Source organism: Miscanthus floridulus, chromosome 1, assembly GCF_019320115.1.
Source record: "Miscanthus floridulus cultivar M001 chromosome 1, ASM1932011v1, whole genome shotgun sequence".
NCBI lineage: Eukaryota > Viridiplantae > Streptophyta > Magnoliopsida > Poales > Poaceae > Miscanthus > Miscanthus floridulus.
This window is the reverse complement of record NC_089580.1, coordinates 76,926,999-76,953,706: the sequence shown is the minus strand read 5'-3', so window position 1 is coordinate 76,953,706 and position 26,708 is coordinate 76,926,999. Positions and strand designations below refer to the sequence as shown.

The following is a 26,708-nucleotide window of genomic DNA, read 5'->3' as shown; positions in this document are numbered from 1 at the left end:
GGCTAATTTTATTTGTGGTGGAGTATTCCTATCTGCACATATCGGCCTACCGCTCCTTCCCCCTTGGCCCCCTCTTCTCTCTTCGCGACCGCGAGTCCGGACGCCCACGCGCTCGCTGGGAATGCCGCGCCCACCACTCCTTCCCCCTACCCCCCTCCTCTATCTCTGGGCGGGCGGGGCCCGAGAGCCGGCATGAGGACGAGCATGCCCCATCTATAGGATCCTAGGTGCGCTGCGCGCCCTGACTGTCGGCCCACAGATCGTCACGCCCTATCCCCAGGCGCCCAGGCTGTGCCCCCCTGAGGCTCTACCTCTGCAACATGAAACACTTGGTGCAACATACAACTGAAGCAGATGAAACATTTGGAACGTATAATTACAACATGTGTGTGAAACATACGCAACATAAAAACAGTTATTGTAACATAAGACTAAAATAGCTGAAATATTTCGAACATACTATTTGCAACATAGGTGTGAAACATGTACAACATCCAAATAAAAAATGCTTGCAACATACGTCTGAAACAGATGAAATATTTTGAACAAACGCTTACAACATGTCTCTGAAACACTTGCAACATGCCTCTGAAACACTTGCAACATATGCAACATCCCGTTCTACTTTTGCAATATCCATACGAAATACCTGCAACATATATCTGAAACACTTACATTTGCAACATATGGGAGGGGGGGGCGGGGCTGGTTAATTCCGGCCTCGGGGCACGAGCACCACCAGCATGGGACGCGCTCATGGGTGCCCTTGGCTCGGGCAGGGACCAACCTGAGGTGCATGACGGCACCACGAGCATTAGCAGAGGCGGCGGTGCGCCCGACGGCGTAGGAGCGAGCAGCGCGGGTGGGCGCGCGGCGGGTGGGACTGTGGGAGCAAGGAGTGAGAGGCGCAGGTGGGCGCGCGCGACTGGCAGGAGCGAGAAGCGAACAACACAGGGTGGGCGTGTGTGGGGAGTTGGCTGCGACGGCAAATGATGAGTGAGGCGAACGGATGGACACACAGCTCCATGAAACGTGCAATGGGCGAGCAAGTGGATAGATATTTTTATAAGAGAGATGTGGAAGACGTAAAGAAGAGGAGGCAGGCTTGATAGGCCGTGTAGGCCTAGGAAGGCGGCATCCGATCAAACGGACCGCCTGTGAGCATCCCTTGAGTATATGGTCTGGGTCGATTTTAACCTTGTTCCACCACCACCTATTGTCTAACTTCCTTGATAATTGGGCTTCATTAATTCCTCGGGAGAAGTTATTATAGTCAAAATTGTGGTGAGTAGCAACTTTCCGGTTGACTTGCTACCTTTGCCAACGAAACAGAGCGATCGATCGATCGTCATTTGTACTATTGAATAATCTATTGCAATTGGAACATGGAACCCAAAGCTTTGAAATAGTCAAGCTTCTAACGTTCCTTTTTTATGAGTAATAGTGTCTGACGGATGATAAAAGCCACATGGGCACCCAAGCCGAGCCGTGGAGTACTGTACATGTTTCTCGTTAAGTGCTGAAGCTGAATATCGAGCCGTTGTTAATGTTGTAGCTGAAATCTCATGGCTTCGGCAATTACTTCAGGGGCTCTATTTTTGTCCTCGGTGTTCCTCAGTGTTTTTTTGTGATAATGTTAGCGCTATTTATCTCTCAACCAATCCGGTGCAACATCAGCGCACCAAGCATATTGAGATTGATTTACATTTTGTCCAGGACAAGGTTGCTACCGGAGAGATACGCGTTCTTCATGTGCCATCCACCTCCCAGTATGCGGATGTGTTCACCAAGAGTCTTCCTATATCCATTTTTACACAGTTTCGCTCCAATTTGAATGCCTCCACTCCATGCTAGTGTCGACGTTCCAACTGCGGGGGGTGTTAGAATATAAGTGTTTGATTAGTTAGACTCTTTGTTTTCATATTCCCTCTATCCTTTCACATCCCCATGTATTTCTATATAAACACCTCTTGAGATTAATGGAAAACTGAGTTGAATTATTCTCCAATAGCGAGATTTGCATTCTTTCTGGGACTGAGGGAGTAGCTTAACGGCACAAGATTTTTTTTATATAAAAGGCACAGATGTGGATGCTGCCTCCTCTCTCCTCATGGCTGAAGCTGCTCTCTTGCTGCAAAAGTGGCATATCTACTGCACCTCCAACTCTCCAAGAGGTCAGCCAGACAGTGCGATTATGGTGAGATTTCTGATTGCTCAATTCAGATGATCTGTCCAAGCTACCACATTGGAGTATTGGACCATCAAGCACCTTACCACTGAGCTCCAACGCCTCAACATGAATATCCGACACATGACTCACAAGATTGACAGATTCTCCAATGTTACACTCTCTAGCTAGACAGGCCACAGAATGACTCACTTGTCATCAGGTGTTAGTTTCTCTTGTAGAAACCTTGGACATTTTCTCAGTGTCCTGTTTTGATGGCACTGCAATCTGTACCTTGGGATCTGATGGATCTCCTCCATGTATTGTGTTCGTAAGTTCAAGTTCCATCTCCATGGCACAAGCAAGCAAACACTGGAACACAAAGCTAGCCAGAAATGCAAGGCCACGGCCCACAAGCGCCTCTCACGGCTGTAGTCTACGTTGGAACTTGGAAGATGGCAAGATGCAGTGATTTCTTTTCTTTCAGATATTACACGTGATGTAAATTGTGATACCAATCAAAGGAGGAGCGTACCAAACTTTGCCGCCGCCTCCCATCATTTCTCGATCGAATCGATTTCGAACGGCTTTGGTGCAAAGTGGCAAATTAGTCTGTTCCCATTGCAGCCATGAATGTAAACCCGGTTTCAAGGGGCCCATTACGAAGAACACGGGCTGTTAGATGAGCCCATCAGCGTATTGCCAAATTATTTGTCCTGAGGATCTCGTTCCACATGGGCACATGGCAGTCCATGCAAAGAGTTCGTTTTTTTTTTCAGCTTTTGCCTTCCAAATTTAACTCGCTTGAAGGAATTGAACGAATCCTAGAACTGTGCCTGCCCTTGCCAAGTTGCCCTTGCCTTCCAAATTAGACTCAGCGTTATGAAATTGATGAAGCATTTGAAGCCTTGTAAGCTGATTTTGCAGCCCAATGCCATCTGATGCAATTTGCAATGCCGGCCTGCCTGAAGGTTGATGATCTGTTGAAGAGGGAAACAAATTCTTCGAAACTAACTTTCAATAAAAAATCGAAACTGCATGGCCATTGCCCATTAGGGCCTGTTCGTTTGAAGGAATTCTAGAGGAATTTGGATGGTTCGGAGGAATGCTGGAGAAATTTGTGAGAGAAAAACACTGTTGCGGATGAAAAAAGAAGCGGATCAAGCCAAATTTAAGGGCACGCGAACGGGGCCACGTGCCCTTAAATTCGGCTTGATTGATCTTTCCTCACTAGGGCTTGATCAAGTTGTTATTACATAGCCCTACATCCAGGATGTAGGATATGATGATTTCTTAAACCAAACATCCCTAATTGATCAACGTCAATGTTAGCTTTATAATAAGTTTATAAAACACTTTTTTTTCAAGAACGCGCTTAAGCGTGTTTTTCATTAAGACCTTTTTTTTATGTACGTGTATTCACTCCAATCCACATGTGTTGGAGTGGAGATTAGAATAAAACTTAGTTTAATTCAACTTCAATCCACTTCAACACATATGGATTGAAATGAATACATACGCATCCAAATAAAGTCTAAGAGGAGTGGAAAAGTTTTAAAACTACAACGTCACCTGCAAACTACGATGCACGGATACTTCAGTAGGGGTCCGTATCCCGTATCCAACACGTATTGGATACGGATACGTCTTGGATACGGCTCGGATACGTATCCAGGCCGTACTGGAAATATTGGATACGTATTCACTCAGATACGTGTATCGGACACGTATGGACCAAATTAGATACGGCCTGTGAAGGCCCAACATCGTGCGTGAACGTAGCAGCCAGCACTTCCTCGGTTCCTCCCCATCGTATTGATGACGCCTCGATTGCTTGCAGCCGCACTTGGCACTCCACCCAGGGCCAGTTTGGAATGCGGGATTTTTTTTCTATTTCTGCGTTTTTCCTGTGAAATTGAACTGATTCCTGTGAAATTCCTGTGTGATTCCTGTGAAATTCTTGCGTTCCAAACAAACCCTCAGGCTGTGTGGCAAGACGCTCGACGCTCAGGTTGTCAGGCAAGACACAGTAGTACAGTACAATAGTTTTATTTACTATATATATGTTCTCTGATTTTTTTCTTGTCTAATATTTCGTTAATACGAGTAGATGAACCCACGTGATGATTGTTGAGTTATTAATATATGAAATTACTGGTTTTATAAATATACTAGCCGTATCCGCGTGTCACTAGTTTTTAGCAAAATGCGTATCCACGTATCCGATACGTATCGTATCTGATACTCGTATCCGTATCCGTGCAACGTAGCCTGCAAACCCGCCAGCGATGGGCCAACGACGGATGCAGTGACAAAGAAACGAAACAAAACACACATGTGCACTGCAGCGTGCCGACGCTCGTGGCAGACGCTACGGGCCTGTTTGGTTGGGTGGCCAACTCCCAACCAGGCTCAAGTAATCCACCTTCGTGTTGTTTCATTGCCTGAGCCAGGCTGCGGGAAACCACCCACACTCCTCTAGCCAGGCTCCGGTCGATTTTTGGGAGCCAGGCTTGGCTTAGCTCCGGTCCCGTTCTCCTCACCTCCGCGCGCGGGACCTCCAGAACGCGCTCCGCAGGGAGGCGAACGACGCCGACTCGTCCGGCGCCCTCGCGTCCCACCTCAGCCGCATCTTCGCCGTTCACCCTGCGCCCGCTGCCGCCGCCGAGGACCAGTAGCGGGCTCCCTTCTCCGCGTTTTTGTTCTACGGTAGATCATGAATGAGGTCGTGTCTTCCTCTGTTGTTGCTGCCTCACGATCCATGGCAGCGCACGCTATGTGTTTGTGGAAATGCCGCAATGTTGGTAATTGACTCAAAGTGTTGCTACCTCGAGACGCATTGTTGATTGAGACTGTAAAATGCTTCGCGTTTTAGATTGATCAATTAATACTCCTTTTACTTCCAAAAAAGAAAAAAAAAATCTGTGTGCAAGTGCAAGGTTGAAACGATCCTTGTCTTCGACCAAGTGCTTTCTTTCCTGGCCGCCATGGCAAATGCACATTGCATACCAGTGGCGTGTGTTGTGTTTGATAAAGAAGGTTTGCGGAGGCCTGAAAAAAAAAGTTCAGAGGGCAGTTCAGGTCTCTGGAGAAGCCTGTTACCACGCCATTCCATTCCCTTGTGTCTATCTTCTGATTACTGAAAAGATAGCTCGTGCTTTCTTGCTCGGTAGATTGGATTTGTGAAACTCTTGTGGTCTCATTCAGCTCGATTTCTCTGATTCGTTGGGTACGACCAATTAACTTGCACCGTTCGATGCGTACCTGGAGCACGCCATGTTCTTCGTCAAAATGCCTCATAGGGCTAGCCTTACCAATTCAGAGAAAATGTGACTATATCAGAACAAACCAGACGACCAAACACACCCTGGGGCTAGCCAGACTTAGACAACACCGACAACCAAACAACCAGGAATTGACTTGGTGGGAGCAGGCTAAGACTGCCCAGGCCAGGATTCTAGCCAGGCTAGAAGTTGACCAGGAAACCAAACACACCCTGCATTTCTCTCAAATTTGCAACCTTCTGAAGCATCCTGATCACGTCATTCCGGCGCCCGAACGATGAAGGGCAATAGTGCCGCGAAGCCAGCTTGGATCCACGCATAGCCCTCTTGGATCACGACGTCCACCAGGTTTGTGGGAGTAATGCTGACTCTGTTGAAGATGCGCCTGTTTCACTCTTTCCAGATCGACTTTCCAGATCGACTTCCCAGGAGACGAGGAGCAGCAAGGAATCGAAACCTCTAGCATCAGTCTGCGGCACCAGGGTCCTTGCTCTAAACCACCATGGAAGGAGCTCGTTATCCGCCGTCGGAGCCGTCCAGTAGAGATGTGTGTGGCGCAAGACTCGGCACCATACTTCGCGCGTGAAAACACAAGACGCGAGCAGGTGATCAGTGTTTTCGCACCCTTGAGAGCATAAAGCGCAAGAATCTGAGTCTTGCAGTCCATGCCGTTGCCGACGACCGCCGTCCAGAGCCTACCATGCAACGCTGGCTTCGTTCGGCTGGCTGGCTGGGCTGAGCCTGGCTGGCTGGCCAACTCACATAAGCACTGTTCACGTAACCGACAGAACAGTATTTTCTCTCACAACAATCAGCCAGAACAGGATTTTGGCTTATTTTTTAGTCCTGCCGAACAGGCCCGCTATCCATAAGAAAAACTTCACCTTGGGCGGTGCGGCAGCCTTCCAAAGTTCCTTTGCTCCTTGCATCGAGGTTCTGCCAATGAAGAAGAGTGATATGCCGACGATGCCGAGTATTCACCGTTGGCCGTCCACTTCCAGATGGCGGTCTAAAGCCGTTGGCTGCGATTGGATATGCTCTAGGATCTCCCATAGGCTGACATAGTCGCAGAGTACTTGGGTGGTTATGGCCCCCGTGATGTCCGCTGGTGAAGGGCCTCCTTGACCGATGGTTGTCTGCGACGTCGTCCGATGGCCCTGTAGAGACTAGATCGATCCCTGAGGCAGCCATGGATCCACCCAGAACTTTGTCGTCACGCCATCGCCCAACACAACATTCATGGAAGATTGGCACATTGATGTGACCATTTTCTCAAGCTTAAAGCCGCAAGGAGTGCATCAAGTTTCAAGGATGCTGGAGCAAGGAGTGCTTCAAATCCAAAATCTAAATAGCCATCTAAAGGCTAGCTGACTAATGAAAATTCTACATTCCCAGATCAAACTCATCGAGGTCTTGTTTAGATTGGAGTTAGGAATCAGTATTCGGCACTGTAGCACGTTCGTTTATATTTGACAATTATTGTCCAATCATAGCCTAACTAGGCTCAAAAGATTCGTCTCGTAATTTACAATCAAACTATATAATTAGTTATTTTTTTATCTACATTTAATACTCCATGCATGTGTCCAAAGATTTGATGTAATGGAGAGAGAGTGAAAAAACTTGCAATCTAAACAAGGCCCGGGCAACCCCAAAATGAGGGCAAGCTTCCAAAGCACAGTTTCACATCAAACTGAGGCCCCATTGTGTTAGCTTACATGATACACCAAAACGAACCCCACGAGAGGGTCCAGGGACCGAAGCTTACACCAAAGCACAGTTTCACATCATATTCAACTGAGTCCATACGAGTACTACTCTGAAAATCATACCAAAACATGAATATTAGTAACAATTTACTCCAATATTAACGGAGCGTGTCCTGGGTAATATAGCGCTTTGAAAAGATACAGCACACTGGATTTTATGAACAACTGATGAACCCATCAAAACAGAGCCAGTTCCTCATTCCTCACCAAGCAGATAAGCTGTATCCGCCCTAGAAGTAAGATAGGTAGTTGCGTTTACTGCATCCACGGAAGAACTATCACTGACCAGATCCTCCATGATCCGATTGAGCTGTGGATCACGCCTTTGTGGCAGCACCGGCAACCTTGCATTTGGAAAACGCAGAACATCCATAGCTTCCGCAATGGACGGTCGCTGGCTCGGTTCTGGTAGTGCGCACCAGAGACCCGTAACAAGCACATGCTCCATTTCCTTCTGGTCGAACTCGGCGTTCAGCTTTTCATCTGCTGCATCAAGAATCATGCTCTGATCATACAAACCACGTACCCAGGATACAAGAGCGGAGGCTCCATCTGACTGCCGCCTCGATGCCCGCTTGCCACAAGCGATCTCGAGGAGGGTAGCACCGAAGCTGTACACATCTGCCTCCGGGCAACGCACGCGGTTGTTGATGAACATTGGGTCAATGTATCCACGTGTCCCTGCAATAAGTTCTGTTGTTCGTGGATCGGCTTCACGATCGAGGAGCCTTGCCGTCCCGAAGTCACCAAGCTTGGCGCTGTATGAGGCATCGAGCATGATATTTTCAGGCTTGATGTCTCCGTGTACGATGCATTTGTCGCAGCACTGATGGAGGTAGAACAAAGCAGAGCTCAAATCCAGTATAATCTTGTACCTAGCAGGGCAAAAAAGGTTGGTGATGAACTTATCAGGCAAATTAAAAAAAGGATGGTGTACATTATTCTCGCGTACTGTTTAATGAAACTACTGAGATGATGTTAGATAGACTGCTTATGCAAATTTGGGTACCTCCGTTGCCAAGATAAAATTGTACCGACACTGTAAAGATGCTTCTCAAGGCTGCCTTGAGCCACCAGTTCGTAAACGAGCAGGCGCTCTCTATTACTGCTGCACCAGCCGAGGAGCTGGACAATGTTTTTATGCCTCAGCTGGGTCATGACATTCACTTCTGACAAAAACTCCCTCTGCCCTTGCCAGGACGATGGTTGTACAGATAGCTTCTTGATGGCCACAGGGTGGTTCCTCAAGATGCCCCGGTACACCGGCCCAAAACCTCCTTCCCCAAGCTTGTTCTCGTCGTTGAAATTTCTTGTGGCAGCCGCCAGCTCGTTGTACTGGTATTTCATAGGTCCCGATACTTGCCAGAGTTCAAGTTCAACTAGGGGCTCATTTTGTTGCAAACGGTTCCCACACTTGTACCAAAGCAGAACTACAGTACAGCAGAACAAGATAGCTGAAGGTATGGCAACCCACAAAATCACGGAAGTTTTGCTTGTCTTGCGTGCTGACAGATAAGGTCCCTCTGTTCCGTTTAGCTTGTTTGTAGTCTCCTCAGAACCTTTGCCTGATTGGTCACTCTTTTGATTTGAGATCCAAGGTGCCAATGCTTTCTGATCCTTCCAAGGGCCATCAGCATCCCCTTCAGTCATTCTCGTATCAACGCCAACACTAGATTTGTCTTCTGTATCCTGGTTAATAGCAAGTAACATCCTACCATGAGACGGATCAAAATTGTTAGACATTCTGTTGCCACCCCCCCTTCTCATGCCCAAACTAGTATTCAACACCAGATCCAGATTTATTGCACCAAAGGTGTGAGCCAAGAACACCAATCCGAGTATGCTAACAGTAACTACCAGAAACCATGGCTGCACAACTAGATGATGCTCCAGCTGAATTCAAAAACGTTAAGAAGCGTCAGTAAGGGCTTTATTAGAATTGGTTATGGATTAGGATTAGAAAAGGAAAGGCGGCCAACAGACTTACCGACTGAAACGAGCTGTCTCTGGTCTGGGGAACAGTGGCTTCATCCTTCCTTGCGAAATGCTCAATCTGGAACATGCTCTTCTTGGACTGATTCAACTGTGGGAGTGACGTCATCCTGCCAGGGCTTGGGAAAGATAGCGACACAGTGATGTGCCGCAAATAGATGAGAGTAGCCATATCTCTTGGACAGGATACCTTGCAGAAAGGAACGACATTTATGGTCTGCATATGGTATAGCTTGCTAGATGTGCTTGGGAAAACCAGCTCAACAATGCCACGGGAACTGAACAGGTTAAAGGTAATATAATGTAGATGCTTCATCTGATCAATAGATGCTGGGACCGAGAACATTTGTTTATGGTAATGTCTTGTCATAACGATCAGCACCCGCAGTTTACTCAGCCTCTTGAACATGCTCTCAAAAACTTCTTCGTTGATCAAGGGGTCCTGAAGCCTTTCCTTGTGCTTCACATCTGGTGCAGAGAAATTCTTCGGATCTTGGTCGTAGGACTCGTCCACAATGATCAGGGTCCGTAAATTTACCAAGTCCAGAATTTTTTCTGTGATATCTGCTCTATTGTTGGTCCCAACAAAAAGATGGCGGACCTCTGGTGGAATGTCTTGCGGCGAGTCATTCCAAACAATTCTATAGAAGTCACTTCCACCAACCCTGTCTGCCAACTCGTGCACCAGATCATGAATTGTGACGATCTCTGTATCAAGTACATCAATTCTTTGTGCTTGCAGAAACGAGATTGACAATAATTCGTCAAAGTAGCGCTGTCCTACAGATTCCAGTTCCTCTGTTGCATTACTCCTGGTTACAAACCCTTGTGCTATCCAGATGCGAATTAACTCATCTCGTTTTAACTCGTATCCTCTGGGAAAAGTGCTGCAGAATGCAAAGCATCGCCTGATGTCAAAACTAAGTTGCTGATAGCCCCACCACAGAGCTCCCATGGTCATATTCAGCACGTCAAGTTGCGCTGTCCTCTCCCAGAAACTGATATTTTTACTCATACTAAGTTGCTTTCCTACTGTTACTGCTGCAATAGGCGAGCGGTGTAGCTTCTTTGCAATCTTCCTCCCAAGACTTCGAAAACGTCCATCATCTGCACCTTGTAGTGCATGATGCATGAACATTGAGAAGTACTGCTCCTCATCTAAATCAGGTATTAGAATTTGCACCTGAGCATCTAGAACTGCAGCTGCATCTTTTGTTTGAGAAGTAACCAGGATTCTGCTTCCACTCAGTGCAACACTGAGCGTATCAAGGAGAATTTTTTTGTCCTGCTGATTCTCATAATTGACCCAAAGATCATCCAGTACCAACAGAAAGCATTTGTGTTTCAATGCTTTCCCCAACTCTTCTTTTAGACTTCTAAGACTGTCATTAGATGGCCGGCTATGGGTGATCTGCTCCAGCATATCACGAAATATATCACCCAGGCTGAATATCTTCCCCACATGAATGAAAATGATAGGATTGAAATGTCCGGCGCCCTTCTCAAAGCCACAAACATATCGTGCCAGGGTACTCTTCCCGGACCCTGAAATGCCATATATGCCAATCACAGAATAAGGTTTTCTTGTACTGCAGCTTGGTCCATAAGCGTCTGATCCCTCGCGAAGCATTCTACATATAAGGTCACGCTCCTTGTGTCGACCAAATATCACCCGTTCAATGTTCATGTACAAGTTATGAATCTCCTTCTGCCTGCTGCTGCTTCCCTTGATAGTATCCACGACTGGAATTTCACTGCTGCTGCTTTGTTGACTCAACAGATGTGATGTCTTCAAGGCATGGACAATATCTTCTATCTTCTCGATTCTTTTCCTCAAGCTCTTTCTGTCAATAGTAGATAAGAAATACTCTACTGCAATGTCATTCATCTGCAAGGGACAAGCCAGTCTCAAATGATTGTCCTATCCACATATTTGACTAGTACACGCATGTAGTACTCATTTCAACCAACGTGCCATCATAGAACATGTGCAATCAACTTTTTACAAATGACTACCCCAATAAGTGTTCATCAGATAGGTTGTATCAAATGAAAAATGATAATCAGTAGTGCTACAATGATTAACTGTACTAATCCCACATTAATTGAAGAACATAACCACAAATTATCACATTATTATGAGGAATAGAGAACATCTTGATTGCCCTTTTCCAGATTCTTTAAAATAAAGGCTTCGATCCACTTAACTTTGATAGAGTTCTGTCATCACCTCATCTTCGTTAATCCTCATTATCTTTCCTGTTCCTATCTAGGTCTATAGGGTGTTCGCAGAGGATCAGACATTACCTGGTTACTTTTTATGCCAACAACTTCAGATGACCAGCCCAGGCAAAAACGAGCAATGGCAATTGCATTGGCTGACCAGTTGAGTATGGATTGGTAACAGTTGCTGAAGTTGAAGACAAGCCTGGACCAGCCACTGTGGCTTTGTAGCGTGGGAATGGAGGGTGCGTTGGAAACTGGTAGCACGGAACCACTTGATTTGCGGAGAGTGTCACCCACGAACCGCAAGCACCGCAGAAGCAGAGCTCGGCTGAGGACTTCGCATCGTCCAAACCTGGTGCCTCTGCCTCTGTTGACTCTTTCCGCGATGCGGTGATAATCGATGAGGTCCAGGATGTCTTCTGCTTCCTCCAAGGCAGAACTGAGATCAGTTGTAAGTTTATAGAGCATCTTCAAATCAGCTTGAGATCCCTCTCCTATAGATCTCATCATCCTCTGCTTCTCTACATCTGTCAGCATATCCTTCAGTATTGGAACGGTGGAAGACTCCAGCTCCCGGAGCTTTCTTGGTGCGTCAAAGCTAAGGTCGAAAAACAATCCGCTCAGGAACTTGATGCTACTAGGAACCAGGAACCAAGTTAACACAGCTAAGCACCATGCGATGCCTGCTTGCACCCATGTAAATCCCCATGGATTAGCCATGAAGTGCTTTTCGAGGAGGAGAGAGTGGGCTGGAAGAAGGAAGGATGGATCTAGGTCTTGTTAACAGTATGCTAGTATGTTGCCTCTTGATAACGCGGTGTCGTGTAGACTTTACAGCGGAAGGCACTTCTTCGCAATTTCTGACGAGGCAAAAGGATGAAATATAATAAGGCCACAACTTGGCAACGCGGAGGAATATATTAACTTAGGCCTTGTTTAGATACCATTCAAATTCAAAGTTTTTTCACTCTCTCTTCATCACATCAATTTTTAGCTGCTTGCATGGAGTATTAAATGTAGGTAAAAAAAATAACTAATTACACAGTTTAGTTGAAAATCACGAGATGAATCTTTTGAGCCTAGTTGATCCACGATTGGACAATATTTGCCAAATAAGACGAAAGTGGTACTATTTATCGGGTTGTAATCTAAACATGGCCTTACTCTCTATACTATATGAGAGTGACAGATACCACGTATTAATAGTGAAGAATTAACTATTATATGAGTAAACTAAAAGATAGACTATAAAGATCTTTACAGCTAGCAGCAGGCTATATTATTAGCCTTGCTATATGAGTAGACAAAGAGATAAACTGTAAAGATTCTTGCAGCTAACATCAGGCTATATTATTAGGGGGTGTTTGGTTCCTTAGTCCAGATTTTAGTCCCTGTCCCATCGAATGTTTGGACACATGCATGGAGTATTAAATATAGATTAAAAAATAACTAATTACACAGATTGCGACTAATTTGCGAGACGAATTTTTTAAGCCTATTTAGTTCATGATTTGATAATGTTGTGCTACCGTAAATATGTGCTAATGATGGCTTAATTAGGCTTAATAGATTTATCTCGTAAATTAGTCAACTCCTGTGTAATTAGTTTTTTAATTAGCTCATATTTAGTCCTCCTAATTAGCATCCGAACATTCGATGTGACATAAACTAAACTTTAGTTCCAGAAACCAAACACCCTCTTAGTCTTGCTTTTAGTATACGTGTTAGAGCTACCCTAAAGTAGTCTCTTCACCTTTCCCCACCCATCTTTTCTGCCCTTACAGCTAGCAGCAGGCGCTCAGTATACACGTTGGAGCTACCTAAGGAAGTCTCTTCACCTTTCCCCACCCATCTTCCATCTTTTCTGTCCTTACAGCTAGCAGCAGGCGCTTAGTATATACGAGTACCTTTCTCCACCCATCTTCTCTCTAAACACGGTTTCAAATCTATTCCACCCCTCATTCCCTATCCTAACTCTGATTCATGAACCAAACGTCGTAAGTGATCTCATTCGGGATGCAGGATATGATGATTTCTTAAACCAAACATCCCTAATTGATCAACATAAATGTTAGCCCTGTTGGTCTTTCAATAAGTAATTTATTATAAGCACATCGCACGCCTCGTTCAGGGCTCAACAGTTGGCACAAACACCATCACCCAGCGTCGGAACTCGGAACCCTCCCCTACCAAACGATGTGGCATATTTGCAGCACCCGTCACCTGTGCACTCTGTTTCGAAACAAACAAGTAATCAATGTACTTGTACACCAAGTGTCAAGGATGCTGAGTGTCAACTGTCAAGGATGCTGGAGCAAAGAGTGCTTCAAATCCAAAATCTAAAATCTAAAGCTGACTAATGAAAATTCTCCATTCCCATATCAGGCCTTGTTTAGTTGGACGAAATTTGGAGATTTGGCTATTGTAGCACTTTCATTTTTATTTGACAATTAGTATTCAATCATGGACTAATTAGGCTCAAAACATTCGTCTCGCGATTTCTAACCAAGCTGTGCAATTAGTTTTTTTTTCGTCTACATTTAATGCTCCATGCACGTATCGCAAAATTCGATGTGATAGCTACTGTAGCATTTTTTGGGAAAACTTTTTGAAACTAAACACGGCCTCAACTTATCGAGCAACCTCAAATTGAGGGCAAAGCTTCCAATGCACAGTTACGCTAGCATCAAATTGAGGCCCCATAGTGTTACCTTACATGATGCACCAAAACGAGCCCCACGAGAGGGTCCATGGACCGAAGCTTACACCAGTAGTTACTGGGTTCGTCAAAGTGGGCCCAGTACCCCAGCACTCAGTATCAAGGTCTAACCCATCCCTAAACATGCATCACCTTCAACTGGATATAGAAAATCAGACTTCCGTAGCAGCTCGACTGTGAAATGGGTCCAACTAGTGCAAAAGTAATTGGATATAGTGCCTACTAGACGGCAAGTCATCACCTCAGCTCCTGCTGTTGAGCAGGCTAGCAGCTCGACAAAGGTGGAAAGGCAAAGGTCCAGCTAATTATAGTTAACTACATAAGTTGGTAACTGATGTATCAGATGTCACCACGCTCCTCAGACACGGCGCCACCTGCAATGTAGTGTAGCCAGTGATTTTTATGAAAGCAAGAAAAGAGAACTGGAATTGAGGGATGATGGATGTTGTGTACTTGCAAGCGTGATACCAATGTTCGCCTGGCGATCTGCCTCAGCATTCCACTCCTTCATTCAGAAGCAGGAAAGGGGTAAAATCAGCAGAGCACTTAGCAGAACAATAGAAACTAATGCTTCCTTTTTTTATTTTCTTTCAATCTGATGAAAGCAACCATTGCTGTGGTAGCTTGCTTAACTAAAGCATATACAAGTCGTCAGTGCTTGCAAATAACATCAACTGTGGTGCGAAGAGTATCTGATTTGACCAATATCTATGATGCAAAACCAAAGAGTCTGCAAGCTTATATAAAACTATAAAGAGTTAAATGCACCAGAGATCCATTAACTTATGAGGAAGTTTCAGTTGGGTCCATCAACTTCCAAAGTGGCTTTTTGGGTCCATAAACTTTTAAAATAGTTCACTGCAGTCCATACCTATTTATTTAACCTTAAATTCAAAACACATTTGCAGAAAACCCCTCCCCACACGCATGCAGATGCATGCATGGCTCCGGCGCTGGCTTGGGCTCGAGCGCGTGCAGCTCGTGCGGGTCGTACTCGAGCACGGGCTTGCCGGCGAGGTTGGGCTCGCCGAGGCCGAGTGTGAAGGTGCAGCCCTGCATCTGGCCGCCGAGGCCGTCGACGTGCTGAAGCTCATGTCGTCGACGTTCCTGATCGCGCTGTGCCAGACCGTCGACCTACGCCACCTGGAGGAGAACCTGAAGAGCGCCGTGAAGAGCTGCGTGATGATGGTGGCCAAGAAGACCCTGAGCACCAGCGCCACGGAGGGCCTCCACAGCGCGCGGTTCTGCGAGAAGGACCTGCTCACGGCGATCGACCGCGAGGCGGTGTTCGCGTACGTGGACGACCCCTGCAGCGCCAACTACCCGCTGATGCAGAAGATGCGGTCGGTGCTGGTCGAGCACGCTGCTGGTGTTGCCGGCGTGCACGCAGCTCTTCACGGCGCTCTCGGTTGTTGCCGAAGTACCAGTTGAGGGTGTAGTTTGCAAACCGAACCGAATAATCCCAAAGTCATGTAAACAAACTTGTAGATCGCTTCTAGCTCTACAATTTTTGTTACTACACCTTTCACTGGATCGTTCTGGTTTGATAGTTTGAGGGAGCCGAAGATTGAGTTTCAGCTTGTATATTTGAGGTGGTATTGATCAGTTCATTCAGTTCATTCAGTTCGCACCATCACCGCGTCGGGTGACCTGGTCCCGCTCTCCTACATCGCGGGACTCGTCACCGGCCGGACCAACTCCACGGCGGTGGCACCCGACGGCAAGAAGGTGGACGCCGCGGAGGCGTTCAAGATCGTCGGCATCCAGCATGGCTTCTTCGAGCTGCAGCCCAAGGAAGGGCTCGCCATGGTGAACGGCACGGCCGTCGGCTCTGGGCTGGCGTCGATCGTGCTCTTCGAGGCGAACGTCCTCGCCGAGGTCATGTCCGCCGTGTTCTGCGAGGTGATGAACGGCAAGCCCAAGTACACCGACCACCTGACCCACAAGCTGAAGCACCACCCGAGGCAGATCGAGTCCGCGGCCATCATGGAGCACATCCTGGACGGCAGCTCCTACATGATGCTCGCCAAGAAGCTCGGCGGCTGGACCCCCTGATGAAGCCGAAGCAGGATAGGTACGCGCTCATCGGCTTGTCGATGGACAACACCAGGCTTGTCATCGCAGCGATCGGCAAGCTCATGTTCGCGCAGTTCTCGGAGCTCGTGAACGACTTCTACAACAACGGCCTGCCGTCCAACCTGTCCGGAGGGCGCAACCCGAGCCTGGACTACGGCTTCAAGGGCGCCGAGATCGCCATGGCGTCCTACTGCTCTGAGCTCCAGTTCCTGGCCGCGCTCTGCAGCTGGCACTCATCTCGGACCAGCGCACGCTCGAGCTCGGCAAGGCCTCCAGCGCTCCGCACAGCAAGGAGGGCGTCATGCTGGAGCTCCCGGCGGAGGGACGGATGGAAATGGCGAGCTGGACATGGACGCGTCTTCGGGGTCCTGCCGGGCCACCATGCTGGCCGCACCATCACGAGCGAGCGCCACTCCGTCTTGGGCTCCATCATTCTGCACTTTTTCCTTTGTTTTTAACTGGACTTTTTTCTACTCTGGAAAGTCCGAAAATTGCATCCACTACACACTAGTGGATGTGGACTGAACGTAAGGTCGACGACAAGGTTTGTGAATTAGACACTGACGAACTACTTAATTGCCGTTGGACGTTGCAGCATACCGCTCCCGAGATGGGTTGTGGAGGAGATGGACAAGGACCAGGACCTGGCCTACACCGACCGAAGCGGCCGCCGGAACTACGATCGTGGAGGTCTAGGTCGGCATGGGCCCCGCCGGCGAGCTGCGCTACCAGTCCTACCCGGAGAGCAACGGCACCTGGTCCTTCCCTGGCATCGGCGAGTTCCAGTGCTATGACAGGGTACAGCATGCGTGCTCGTTCGTTTTTTTGTACCCCTCTCAGAGCTTGTAACTGACCTGCTGCGATATCCATGTGCATTCATGCAGTACATGTTGAGTAGCTTGAAGGCGGCCGCCGAGGCCGTGGGCAAGCCGGAGTGGGGCAACGCGGGTCCTGGCGACTCCGGCGGCTACAAGGACTGGCCGGAGGACACGGGCTTCTTCCGTCGTGAGTGCGGGTGGAGCACGGAGTACGGGCAGTTCTTCATGAGCTGGTACTCGCAGATGCTGCTGGAGCACGGCGAGCGCATCCTGTCGACGGCAACTGGCGTGTTCACGGGGTCCCCTGGCGTGAAGATCTCGGTGAAGGTGGCCGGGATCCACTGGCACTACGGCACCCGGTCCCACGCGGCGGAGCTGACGGCGGGGTACTACAACACCCGGCAGCACAACGGGTACGCGCCCATTGCGCGCATGCTGGCGCGCCACGGCGCCGTGCTCAACTTCACGTGCGTCGAGATGCGGGACCACGAGCAGCCGCAGGACGCGCAGTGCCGCCCCGAGGCGCTGGTGCAGCAGGTGGCCGCCGCGGCGCGGGAGGCCGGTGTCGGGCTAGCCGGGGAGAACGCGCTGCCACGCTACGACGAGACGGTGCACGACCAGGTGGTGGCCACGGCCGCCGACAGGGCTGCCGAGGACCGCATGGTGGCGTTCACGTACCTGCGCATGGGGCCCGATCTGTTCCAGCCCGACAACTGGCGCCGCTTCGCCGCCTTCGTCAAGCGCATGTCCCAGCCGGGCGCGGGAGGCGTGCCGGGAGCAGGTGGAGCGCGAGGCCGAGGGCGTCGCGCACGCCACCCAGCCGCTCGTGCACGAGGCCGCCGTCGCGCTCACCGATTGATGTGCAGGTGGCCGGCGTTCCCACCCACTGCCGAGATGGTCGGACGTGGAGGAAGGCACGAGCAAGTAAAGCACTAAACCCGGCGACGCATGCACTGCATGCGTGTGGGAAGGGGTTTTCTACAAATGTGTTTTGAATTTTAGGTTAAATAAATAGGTATGGACTGCAGTGAATCATTTTAAAAGTTTATGGACCCAAAAAGCCACTTTGGAAGTTGATGGACTCAACTGAAACTTCCTCATAAGTTAATGGATCTCTGGTGCATTTAACTCAACTATAAATGCACTGCATACCCGTCGAACATGGATGATATCAAAGGAATGAAAGTTTTCTTTTAGCCTTCTCGCTTCTTTGCACAGCTCAATCATGTTCGGCTGCTTCACTTGCCAGACACCATTCACCTATTTAGGGTAGAGAAGGCCGTAAGAAGCAGCAACAACAATTTCTTAATACCATAATTCTCTGGTCCAATATTTCATTTGGAGAGGAACATTATCAATTGCACAATGAATGTAGTTCTCAAGAAAAGGCATAAATGATTCGACAATCTAAGTCGAGAGTACTTGTGCACATGTTCCATACTTTCAGAATATAAAATTGCACAAAGAACAATGCTAAGACAACATTGACAACGTTATTTAGCTTTGCTCAGTTACTGTATTTCTGTAGAGTGAAACAAGAGAAACACTATTTTTATTTTTAGGTAGAATAGTATGTAAAGAAAAAACACATCTGTACAGGTTGCTCTTCTGCTATTTTTTTCCAAATTGCACTTGCCTCTTTCCTTAAGCAGGATGAAATGTCTATCATGACAAAACAGAGAAGCTAGACAACCAAGTAAAGTAAGGGATGAAGCTTTGATTACTTATATTACTTATAGTGAAAAAAGCCATACCTGATTGCAGACAAGTTGAGAGTCCCCATGTACTTTAATTCTCTTGAATCCATGCCGAATCGCATATTTCAGTCCTAAGATCAGGCCCCGATACTCAGCAACATTATTAGTAGCGACACCAAGACCCTCACGAAGCCGAGATATCTTCAAGGTTATGTGATAACATCAGTGAACCCAGAGATAGATGGAGCAACCGCAAACAATAAATTTTTTAAGTGCACTAAGTATTTGATTATACCACTCTACCATCTTCAGTCATAAGCACAGCTCCAGCACCTGCTTTTCCTGGGTTCCCTTTTGAAGCACCATCAAAATGAAGAATACCCACCATCTGAATAACCAGATAAGTGCAAAACCCAGTATCAACTTATGCATGAAAATAAATATCATGTATGATGGGAACTGGGAAGCATCACAAGACATGAATCTGAATCATGCAAGTGCATAAAAACATGTAGCTAAGATAAATCAGTACTTGAGCCTTGCATTGTAATTTGTTTCTAGCACTACCATAAGTCTCTTTTAGCTAGAATCTTTTGTATGCAAGAATGCAGACTTAAATGAACAAGCCTCGCAATCTGTTTGATTACCATAATTTGTCCACATGCAACACTTTCCCTCAACAGCACAAAGTAATATCATTTAAAAGGTATAAAGGGTTGATAGCCTTGTTGTTCTACATTAAGTTGTTGCTCTGTTTGATTTTGTGGTACTGACCTTTTTCCCCCCATATAGATTATTAATGCACCAGTCTTTTCTAAGTACAGTGAAAAGTACACGGCACAAATAATATACAATAAGTCTCCAGAGGACAAGAAAAGTACCAGGACTCAGAGCCTCAAACGTAAAGGAAAAGAAGAAATCAACCAAAAGCCTGAAACCTAGATTTTGAACTAGCTTTCTTAAAGGACTGCAGAGTACAGAAGGTTCAAAAATTCTTCTCTAAATCATGAACTGCATCTTGATTTTGGATATAAAATGCTACCATTCCAAGTTCAGAGAGTTTTTCTTTTTAAGTTGCCGAATACAAATTTAGTGGCAATAGATATGTGGTTCAAGACCTGTCTGGTTCATATTGTTACACAACAAAGTCTGGTTCATATTATCGCACAACAAAGTTAAAGAGTATTCACCATAGAATCATACTGAGTCAATACTGTTTAGTTTACTTGATACAGAGCATAATCAAGACAATATTTTCAATAAAATAGTTGCATGGAAACTGAAGAGACTGATAGGTGCAAGTATTGTGGAAAAGGTGGAAAGTAATTAGCCCAAACATGATTGATCTTACGTATTGTTTTGAGATAGGTTGTGCATCAACAGCTCCAATATGATTGAAATTTGCTGGTGAGATATGCCCGAAGGAACTAGATCTGGCTTCCTGCAGCATAAGCTCATCATACACATACAGCAAATGCCAATACTAACACAAGCGGTGAGTTGAGAGGTACATAATAAACTTTTATGACTGAATAGGCACATTGAGATAATAGTGCTTGAGACACCATGCCAGTAAGGGAAAAAAACAACTTTCCTAAGATTAAAGGTCAAGTTCATCTCCCATGGATTTCTAAATTTCTTATGTACATGTATAGTTTGTGTAAATCAGTACAAGCATGGATTCACATATACAAAATCCATGCACAGTTTCATTTGTTAATACGCATTTCACATCAGACATATGCCGATTTGCTAGGCAAGTTGCTTTGGAAATTAAATACTCCCTTCATTCCAAATTATAAGACGTTTTGGCTTTTCTAGATACATAGCTTTTGCTATGACTTAGATATACGCTATGTCTAGAAACATAGTAAAAGCAATGTATTCTAGAAAAGCCAAAACGTCTTATAATTTAGAATGGATGGAGTACATGCTTATTTATGGTTTATGAACTTACGATGCCAGCCATGTGAAATACCATTACAAGGGGAAATGCATGTGTTAGAGAATTCTAATCTTCCTCTTTTTCATATCCACTCTGCCTTAGAGAATTCTAATCTTCCTCTTTTTCATATCCACTCTGCCTTTAGTTGGCATCTGAGGATTGTGTATCATATTAGACACCAATATGAGGATGATGTTGATTTTATTGCTGATATTTGAGTTCTTGCAATACTTACATGGTTCAGATCAACATATTGTGCTCCAGTCTGAGATGCTATAACATTATGGAAGCCTATATGATTTGGAGCCAGTTGATTTGGACTAGAACCAAGTATGTCCTGCAAAGAAAAGGATACTGGAAAATATGAGACTTCAGTGAGCAGAAGATACCAACAAGAAAATATCCATATCCTAGCAGACAACCCGTGAACTCAGTAATTTTTAAAAGATTCCAATGTGCCAAATAGTGACCCGCCTGGTGAATGGGAGGTGCCTGGTAGGTCTGCTGAGGCTGGCGGAACGACTGCCCACCTGAAGACTGATAAGGCACCCGCCTGATAACCTGTACCTTCTGAGCCTGGGGGTGACTGGAAGACCCAGTAATCACCCGCTTGCGCTTCCACTCAGCATGAGAGTCACGCTGAAGTCCCTCTATGGCAATAGCAGCATTCATCATAGCACCAAAAGTTTGATAGTTTCTTATATACAGCTCCTTCTACAGATTGCAAGAGAGTCCGCGATAAAAACGATCCCTCTTCTTCTCCTCAGTATCAATGTGAGTCCCAGCATACTGTGATAGATGGTTGAACTTGAAAGCATCTAGGCCCCTAGTTGGGTTTCGGTAATTAATGACAATACAAGATTACTATGACTAACGTGTGTTTTGCAGAGGCAATTAAGTTAGGTCATGGTAATGGAGATCGATTGGGCAATCAAAGTTGTCATGCCCCTACGATGGGAATCGTTTCGGTTTTCAAAGGATGGACGACAAGGTTAAGGATGACTAGTTCTAAGTGTCGATTGGAGTTGGAGTGACACTTAGAGTAGTTTAGGACTTTGTTTTTCCTTTGGCCGTACTATTAAGGGGGGTATGGACGGGTAGCTTGACCTAGTTGAGTCTAGTGAGTTAGGTGTGGTGCACACTTGTTAAAACTAGCTCTAGGTAGCTCCTATGAATGCCTGAGATCCTTTGGAGGAAACTTCATTCACATATGATCGAGAGTTGGAAGTGAATGGAGGATCAAATGCTGACCGGACGCTGGCCCCGGTGCGACCGGACGCTGGCCGCAGGGTCCGGTCAGTTCATTTGATCAGCAGACAGCGTTCGGTGCGACCGGACGCTGGAGAGGTCAAGTGACCGGACGCTGAAAGGCAGCGTCCGGTCGACTCCAGTAAGGTTCCAGTGAAGGGAATCTACGACCGGACGCGTCCGGTCAGTACTGATCGGACCCTGAGGGTTCAGCGTTCGGTCGAGTCCAGTAAGCATCCAGTGAGGGTTTCATGCGACCGGACGCGTCCGGTCAGTGCTGATAGGACCCTGCCAGCGTCCGGTCAACACAATCTCACTGGCTCGCGGGTTGAACTGACCAGAGCGTCCGGTCAATACGACCGGAGCGTCCGGTCACCCCGCAGAAGCTCATAACGGTTCGTTTTTCAGGCTGCCTTATAAATAGAAGCTCCACTCGTGTGTGGAGTTACTTTTGCTCATTCCAATAGCTGAGAAACACGTTTATGAGTGCCAAGAAGAGCAAGGTCCTAGTGAGATGATTGAGATTTGAGAATCCAAGAGAGTAACCTCATTAGTGAATCAAGAGTAGTCAAGTGTGCATCCATCTTCTCATTAGGCTTTGAGTGGTCAAGTGAGAGTTCGTGCTTGTTACTCTTGGTGATCGCCATCACCTAGACGACTTGGTGGTGGTTGGGAGCTTGGTGATCACCCGGCGGAGCTTGTGGGTGACCCAACCCAAGTTGTGAGCGGCTTTGGGTGATTCGCCGCGACGGAGTGTCGAAGAATCAACCCGTAGAGAGCACTTGATCCTTGCGCGGATCAAGGGGGAGCTACACCCTTGCGCGGGTGCTCCAATGAGGACTAGTGGGGAGTGGCGACTCTCCGATACCTTGGCAAAACATCGCCGCGTTCCTCTCTCTCTTGATTTACTTTGAGCATTTACTTTGAGCATTTACTTTGAGCAATTACTTTGAGCAATTAAATACTTGTCTTTACATTCATAGAATTGCCATGCTAGAGTAAGTTTGGAACATAGGTTGTAAGTCCTTTGTGCATTAGTTTGATAGAAACACTTTTCTAGGCACAAGGGGTTAATTGGGCTATCCGTAGGATTTGATTATTGCAAGAAAATTTAGAATTAGCCCAATTCACCCCCCCTCTTGGGCATCTTGATCCTTTCAATTGGTATCAAAGCCTCGTGCTCACGTTTTTAAGCCTAACCGCTTAGAGCAAGATGTCTCACGGGGATGGACCTCCTCCTATCTTTGAGGGAGATGACTTTCCATATTGGAAAATTCGCATGGAAGCATACTTAGAAGCTCTGGACGTTGGTATTCTTAGAGCCGCCTTGCAAGGCTTCCCAAAACCTCAAAGCGCTACTGACCTACAAGGCGATGAGGTAAATTATGAAAAATGGAATGCAAAGGCTCGCAACACCATCTTTAGAGGCCTTTGCAAAGATGTGTTTAATCGTGTAAGGAACCACAAAGACGCCCATGCACTATGGTCGGACGTTTGTGCGCTCCATGAGGGAACCAAGAGTGAGCGTGAGGAACGCTATCATCTTGTGATCAAAAAGCTAAATTCATTTGAAATGCTTCCCAAAGAAAGTGCTAATGAGATGTATTCTCGCTTAAATGTTCTTATAGAGGAAGTCAATGGACTTGGACTTACTCAAATGTCACCATCCGACGTTGTGAGAAAGATCTTGAGTGTCCTCCTCATTGACAAATATGGGCACATTGTGACCGTGCTACATCAAGGTGATCTTTCCGCCGCTACACCAACACAAATCTTGGGGAAGATCAATGCTCATGAGATATACATGCACATCACGCCACAAGATGGCTCATCCTCTACAAAGAAGAAAGAGAAGGACTTAGCATTCAAAGCTAGCCAAGATAGGGGCAAAGCAAGACTTGAGTATGAGAGCTCAAGTGATGAAGATGATGAAGAAAGTCTTGCTCTCATGGTGAAGAAGACCCCTAAGATGCTAAAGAAGCTAAACAAGAGTGGCATCAAGTTTGACGGCAAGAAGAAGAAGTTCTTCACTAGCTCAAGAAGAAAGCCAATCTCCGAGATGGATTGCTACAATTGTGGCGAACTTGGTCATCTAGCTCATCAATGCACAAAGCCCAAGAAAGACAAGTTCAAGAACAAAAACAAGGGCAAGAAAGATGACTCAAGCAATGAAGATGAAGACGAGAAGAAAAAGAACAAGCCATACAAGAAGAGAAATGGCAAGAAGAGGGACTTCCACAAGAAGAAGAAGAGTGGAAAGGCCTACATTGTCGGTGATTGGCTCACGGATATAGATTCATCAAGTGGATCATCCAATGAAGATAGTGATGATGAAAAGGTGGCCGCCATTGCTATTGATCTTGCATCTTCACTGCCACTATCGCCATCATCCTCTACACACCTATGCCTTATGGCCAAAGGTGAATGCAAGGTAACTAAGAGTGATGATAGTAGTGATGATGAGCATGCTAGTGATGATGATAGCAATAGCGATGATGATGACTCACCTACATATGATGATCTTGTCAAAATATTAAAAAAATACACTAAGATCATTAGAAAGAGTAGAGCTACAAATGAAAAGCTTGATGCTAAAAATGATTCACTCTTAGCTAAGTGTGATACTTTGGAAAAGGCTAATGATGAGCTTAGAGAAACTAATGATGCTATATCATCCAAACTCAAGGAGCTCAAATCTTCCAAGAAAGAGCTCAAAGATAAACATGATAAACTTGAGTGGGTGCACAATGAACTCATCACTAGCCACAACAAGCTAAAAGATGAATACACTACTCTTAAGATTAATCATGATACTCTTGTTGTTGCTCAAGAATTTTTACCAAATGAGCCACATGATGCTACTAACCATGTTGTCAAGATTGATATAGCTACTTCATATGATGATTTAATTGATGAGAGCATTGAGCATGGATCTAGTAGCAAAGCCAAGCAAGTGGTTGAGTGCAATGACTATAATGAGTATGTCAAGCTCAAGAGTGATAATGAGAAGCTCATGAAAGATCTTAAAAAGATGAAAAGCCACAACACCATTGTGCTAGAAACTCTTGATCATGACAAAGAGTTAATCCTTGAGAATGAGAAGCTCAAAGAAGAAAACAAGAAGCTCAAGGAAGAGAAGAACAATGATGTTCTCAAGGAAGAGAATAAGAAGTTCAAGATGGAGAAAGAGCATCTCAAGGTGGGATTGAGCAAGTTTGCTAGAGGCAAGCATCTCCAAAGTGAGCTACTCATGAACACCGTCATGAAGATGGATAGAAGTGGCATTGGATATGTGGCAAGTGTAGAGAAGAAAAAGGCTCAAGCTCAACAACAACAATCAAAGCCAAAGCCAAAGCCTAAGAGATGTTTTGAGTGTGGACAAGAAGGCCACTTTGCTCATGAGTGTCAAACTCCACCGCCACAACCCTTGCCCAAGCATGCTAGACCCTTTGCTTTCAATCCTCACTACATGCTTAGAAAAGATTCTAGTGGAAAGATGAAAGTCATGTTCTTAGGCCCCCCCAACAAGAGTAGGCCTAAGAAGATTTGGATGGCTAAGTCACTTGTTGAGAAGGTGAAGGGACCTCAACAAGTTTGGATTCCTAAAGTTTGAATCTCATGTGTGTAGGTGAACTACAAGACCGGTGGAAGTCATTGGGTTATTGATAGTGGTTGCACTCAACATATGACCGGTGATCCTCGTATGTTCACCTCACTAGATGAAGAGGTAGATGGGCAAGAGAAAATAACATTTGGAGATAATTCAAAGGGCAAGGTTAAAGGATTGGGCAAAGTGGCAATATCAAATGATCATTCCATCTCTAATGTGCTATATGTTGCTTCATTGAGCTTCAACTTGCTATCCGTTGGACAATTATGTGATCTTGGATTCCAATGTTTATTCACCGAGAAGGAGGTTGTTGTATCCTAGGTAGATGACAATCAAGTGATATTCAATGGATTTAGATACAACAACTTATATCTAGTTGACTTTACCTCCGAAGATGCAAATTTAAAGACTTGCCTATTCACCAAAACAACTCTTGGGTGGCTATGGCATAGAAGACTTGCTCATGTTGGGATGAGCTCACTCAAGAAGCTTATGAAGAATGATTTGGTGAGAGGGTTGAAGGATGTGAAGTTTGAAAAGGACAAGCTTTGTAGTGCATGTCAAGTCGGCAAGCAAGTTGCAAACACTCATCCAACCAAAGCTTTCATGTCAACCACAAGAGTGCTAGAACTCCTACACATGGATTTATTTGGACCAACAACATACAAGAGTTTAGGAGGAAATCTCTATTGTCTTGTGATTGTGGATGACTATTCAAGGTATACATGGGTGTTCTTTCTTCATGACAAATCCGAAGTTGCATCTTGCTTCAAGAAGTTTGCCAAGAGAGCTCAAAATGAATTTGAAGTGAAGCTCAAAAAGATTAGAAGTGACAATGGGAAAGAATTTGACAACACAAACATTGAAGCCTATTGTGATGAAGTTGGGATCAAGCATGAAGTATCCGCAACCTACACTCCTCAACAAAATGGTGTAGTTGAGAGGAAGAACCGGACTTTGATCACTCTTGCAAGAACAATGCTAGATGAGTACAACACCCCCGAAGCTCTATGGGCGGAAGCAATCAACACCGCATGCTATGCATCAAACCGCCTATTCCTTCAAAAGTTCCTTAGCAAGATACCTTATGAGTTGCTCAATGGGAAGAAGCCATCCGTATCCTTCTTGCATATGCATCACATCATGAAATGAAACTA

The 26,708-nt window shown here is 46.0% G+C and overlaps 3 protein-coding genes across 3 annotated transcripts; 1 reads left to right on the top strand and 2 right to left on the bottom strand.

The window, feature by feature from the left end:
* Window positions 1-7,097: 7,097 nt before the first annotated feature.
* Window positions 7,098-12,218, bottom strand: LOC136487547 (uncharacterized). Its single transcript, XM_066484674.1, has 4 exons — window positions 11,520-12,218; window positions 9,208-11,100; window positions 8,230-9,113; window positions 7,098-8,095 (listed from the first exon to the last, which is right to left on the bottom strand). The coding sequence occupies exons 1-4, from the start codon at window positions 12,156-12,158 to the stop codon at window positions 7,417-7,419; spliced, it is 4,095 nt and encodes a 1,364-aa protein (XP_066340771.1). The 5' UTR covers window positions 12,159-12,218; the 3' UTR covers window positions 7,098-7,416.
* Window positions 12,219-14,496: 2,278 nt separating this feature from the next.
* LOC136459019 (uncharacterized) lies at window positions 14,497-21,368 on the bottom strand. Its single transcript, XM_066458920.1, has 8 exons — window positions 21,186-21,368; window positions 20,929-21,030; window positions 20,100-20,189; window positions 19,044-19,136; window positions 18,806-18,949; window positions 18,204-18,311; window positions 14,611-14,662; window positions 14,497-14,531 (listed from the first exon to the last, which is right to left on the bottom strand). Exons 1-8 carry the CDS (start codon window positions 21,366-21,368, stop codon window positions 14,497-14,499), a joined length of 807 nt encoding a protein of 268 aa, XP_066315017.1.
* LOC136487538 (beta-amylase 2, chloroplastic-like) lies at window positions 16,921-17,910 on the top strand. Its single transcript, XM_066484661.1, is given in 3 exon segments — window positions 16,921-17,031; window positions 17,118-17,809; window positions 17,811-17,910. Coding segments are annotated over 3 exon segments (888 nt in total). The 5' UTR covers window positions 16,921-16,935.
* Window positions 21,369-26,708: the final 5,340 nt, after the last annotated feature.

Excerpts from the sequence above, each read along its gene's own strand:
- LOC136487547 (XM_066484674.1), bottom strand. The coding sequence starts at position 12,158 with ATGGCTAATCCATGGGGATTTACATGGGTGCAAGCAGGCATCGCATGG. Across the intron at positions 11,101-11,519 it reads TTGGCATAAAAAGTAACCAG|ATGAATGACATTGCAGTAGA; the intron begins GTAATGTCTGAT and ends TGTCCCTTGCAG. Across the intron at positions 9,114-9,207 it reads GAGACAGCTCGTTTCAGTCG|CTGGAGCATCATCTAGTTGT; the intron begins GTAAGTCTGTTG and ends TTTTGAATTCAG.
- LOC136459019 (XM_066458920.1), bottom strand. The coding sequence starts at position 21,368 with ATGATGAATGCTGCTATTGCCATAGAGGGACTTCAGCGTGACTCTCAT. Across the intron at positions 20,190-20,928 it reads AATATGTTGATCTGAACCAT|GAAGCCAGATCTAGTTCCTT; the intron begins GTAAGTATTGCA and ends CTTATGCTGCAG. Across the intron at positions 18,312-18,805 it reads CTCAACTTGTCTGCAATCAG|GTGAATGGTGTCTGGCAAGT; the intron begins GTATGGCTTTTT and ends TACCCTAAATAG.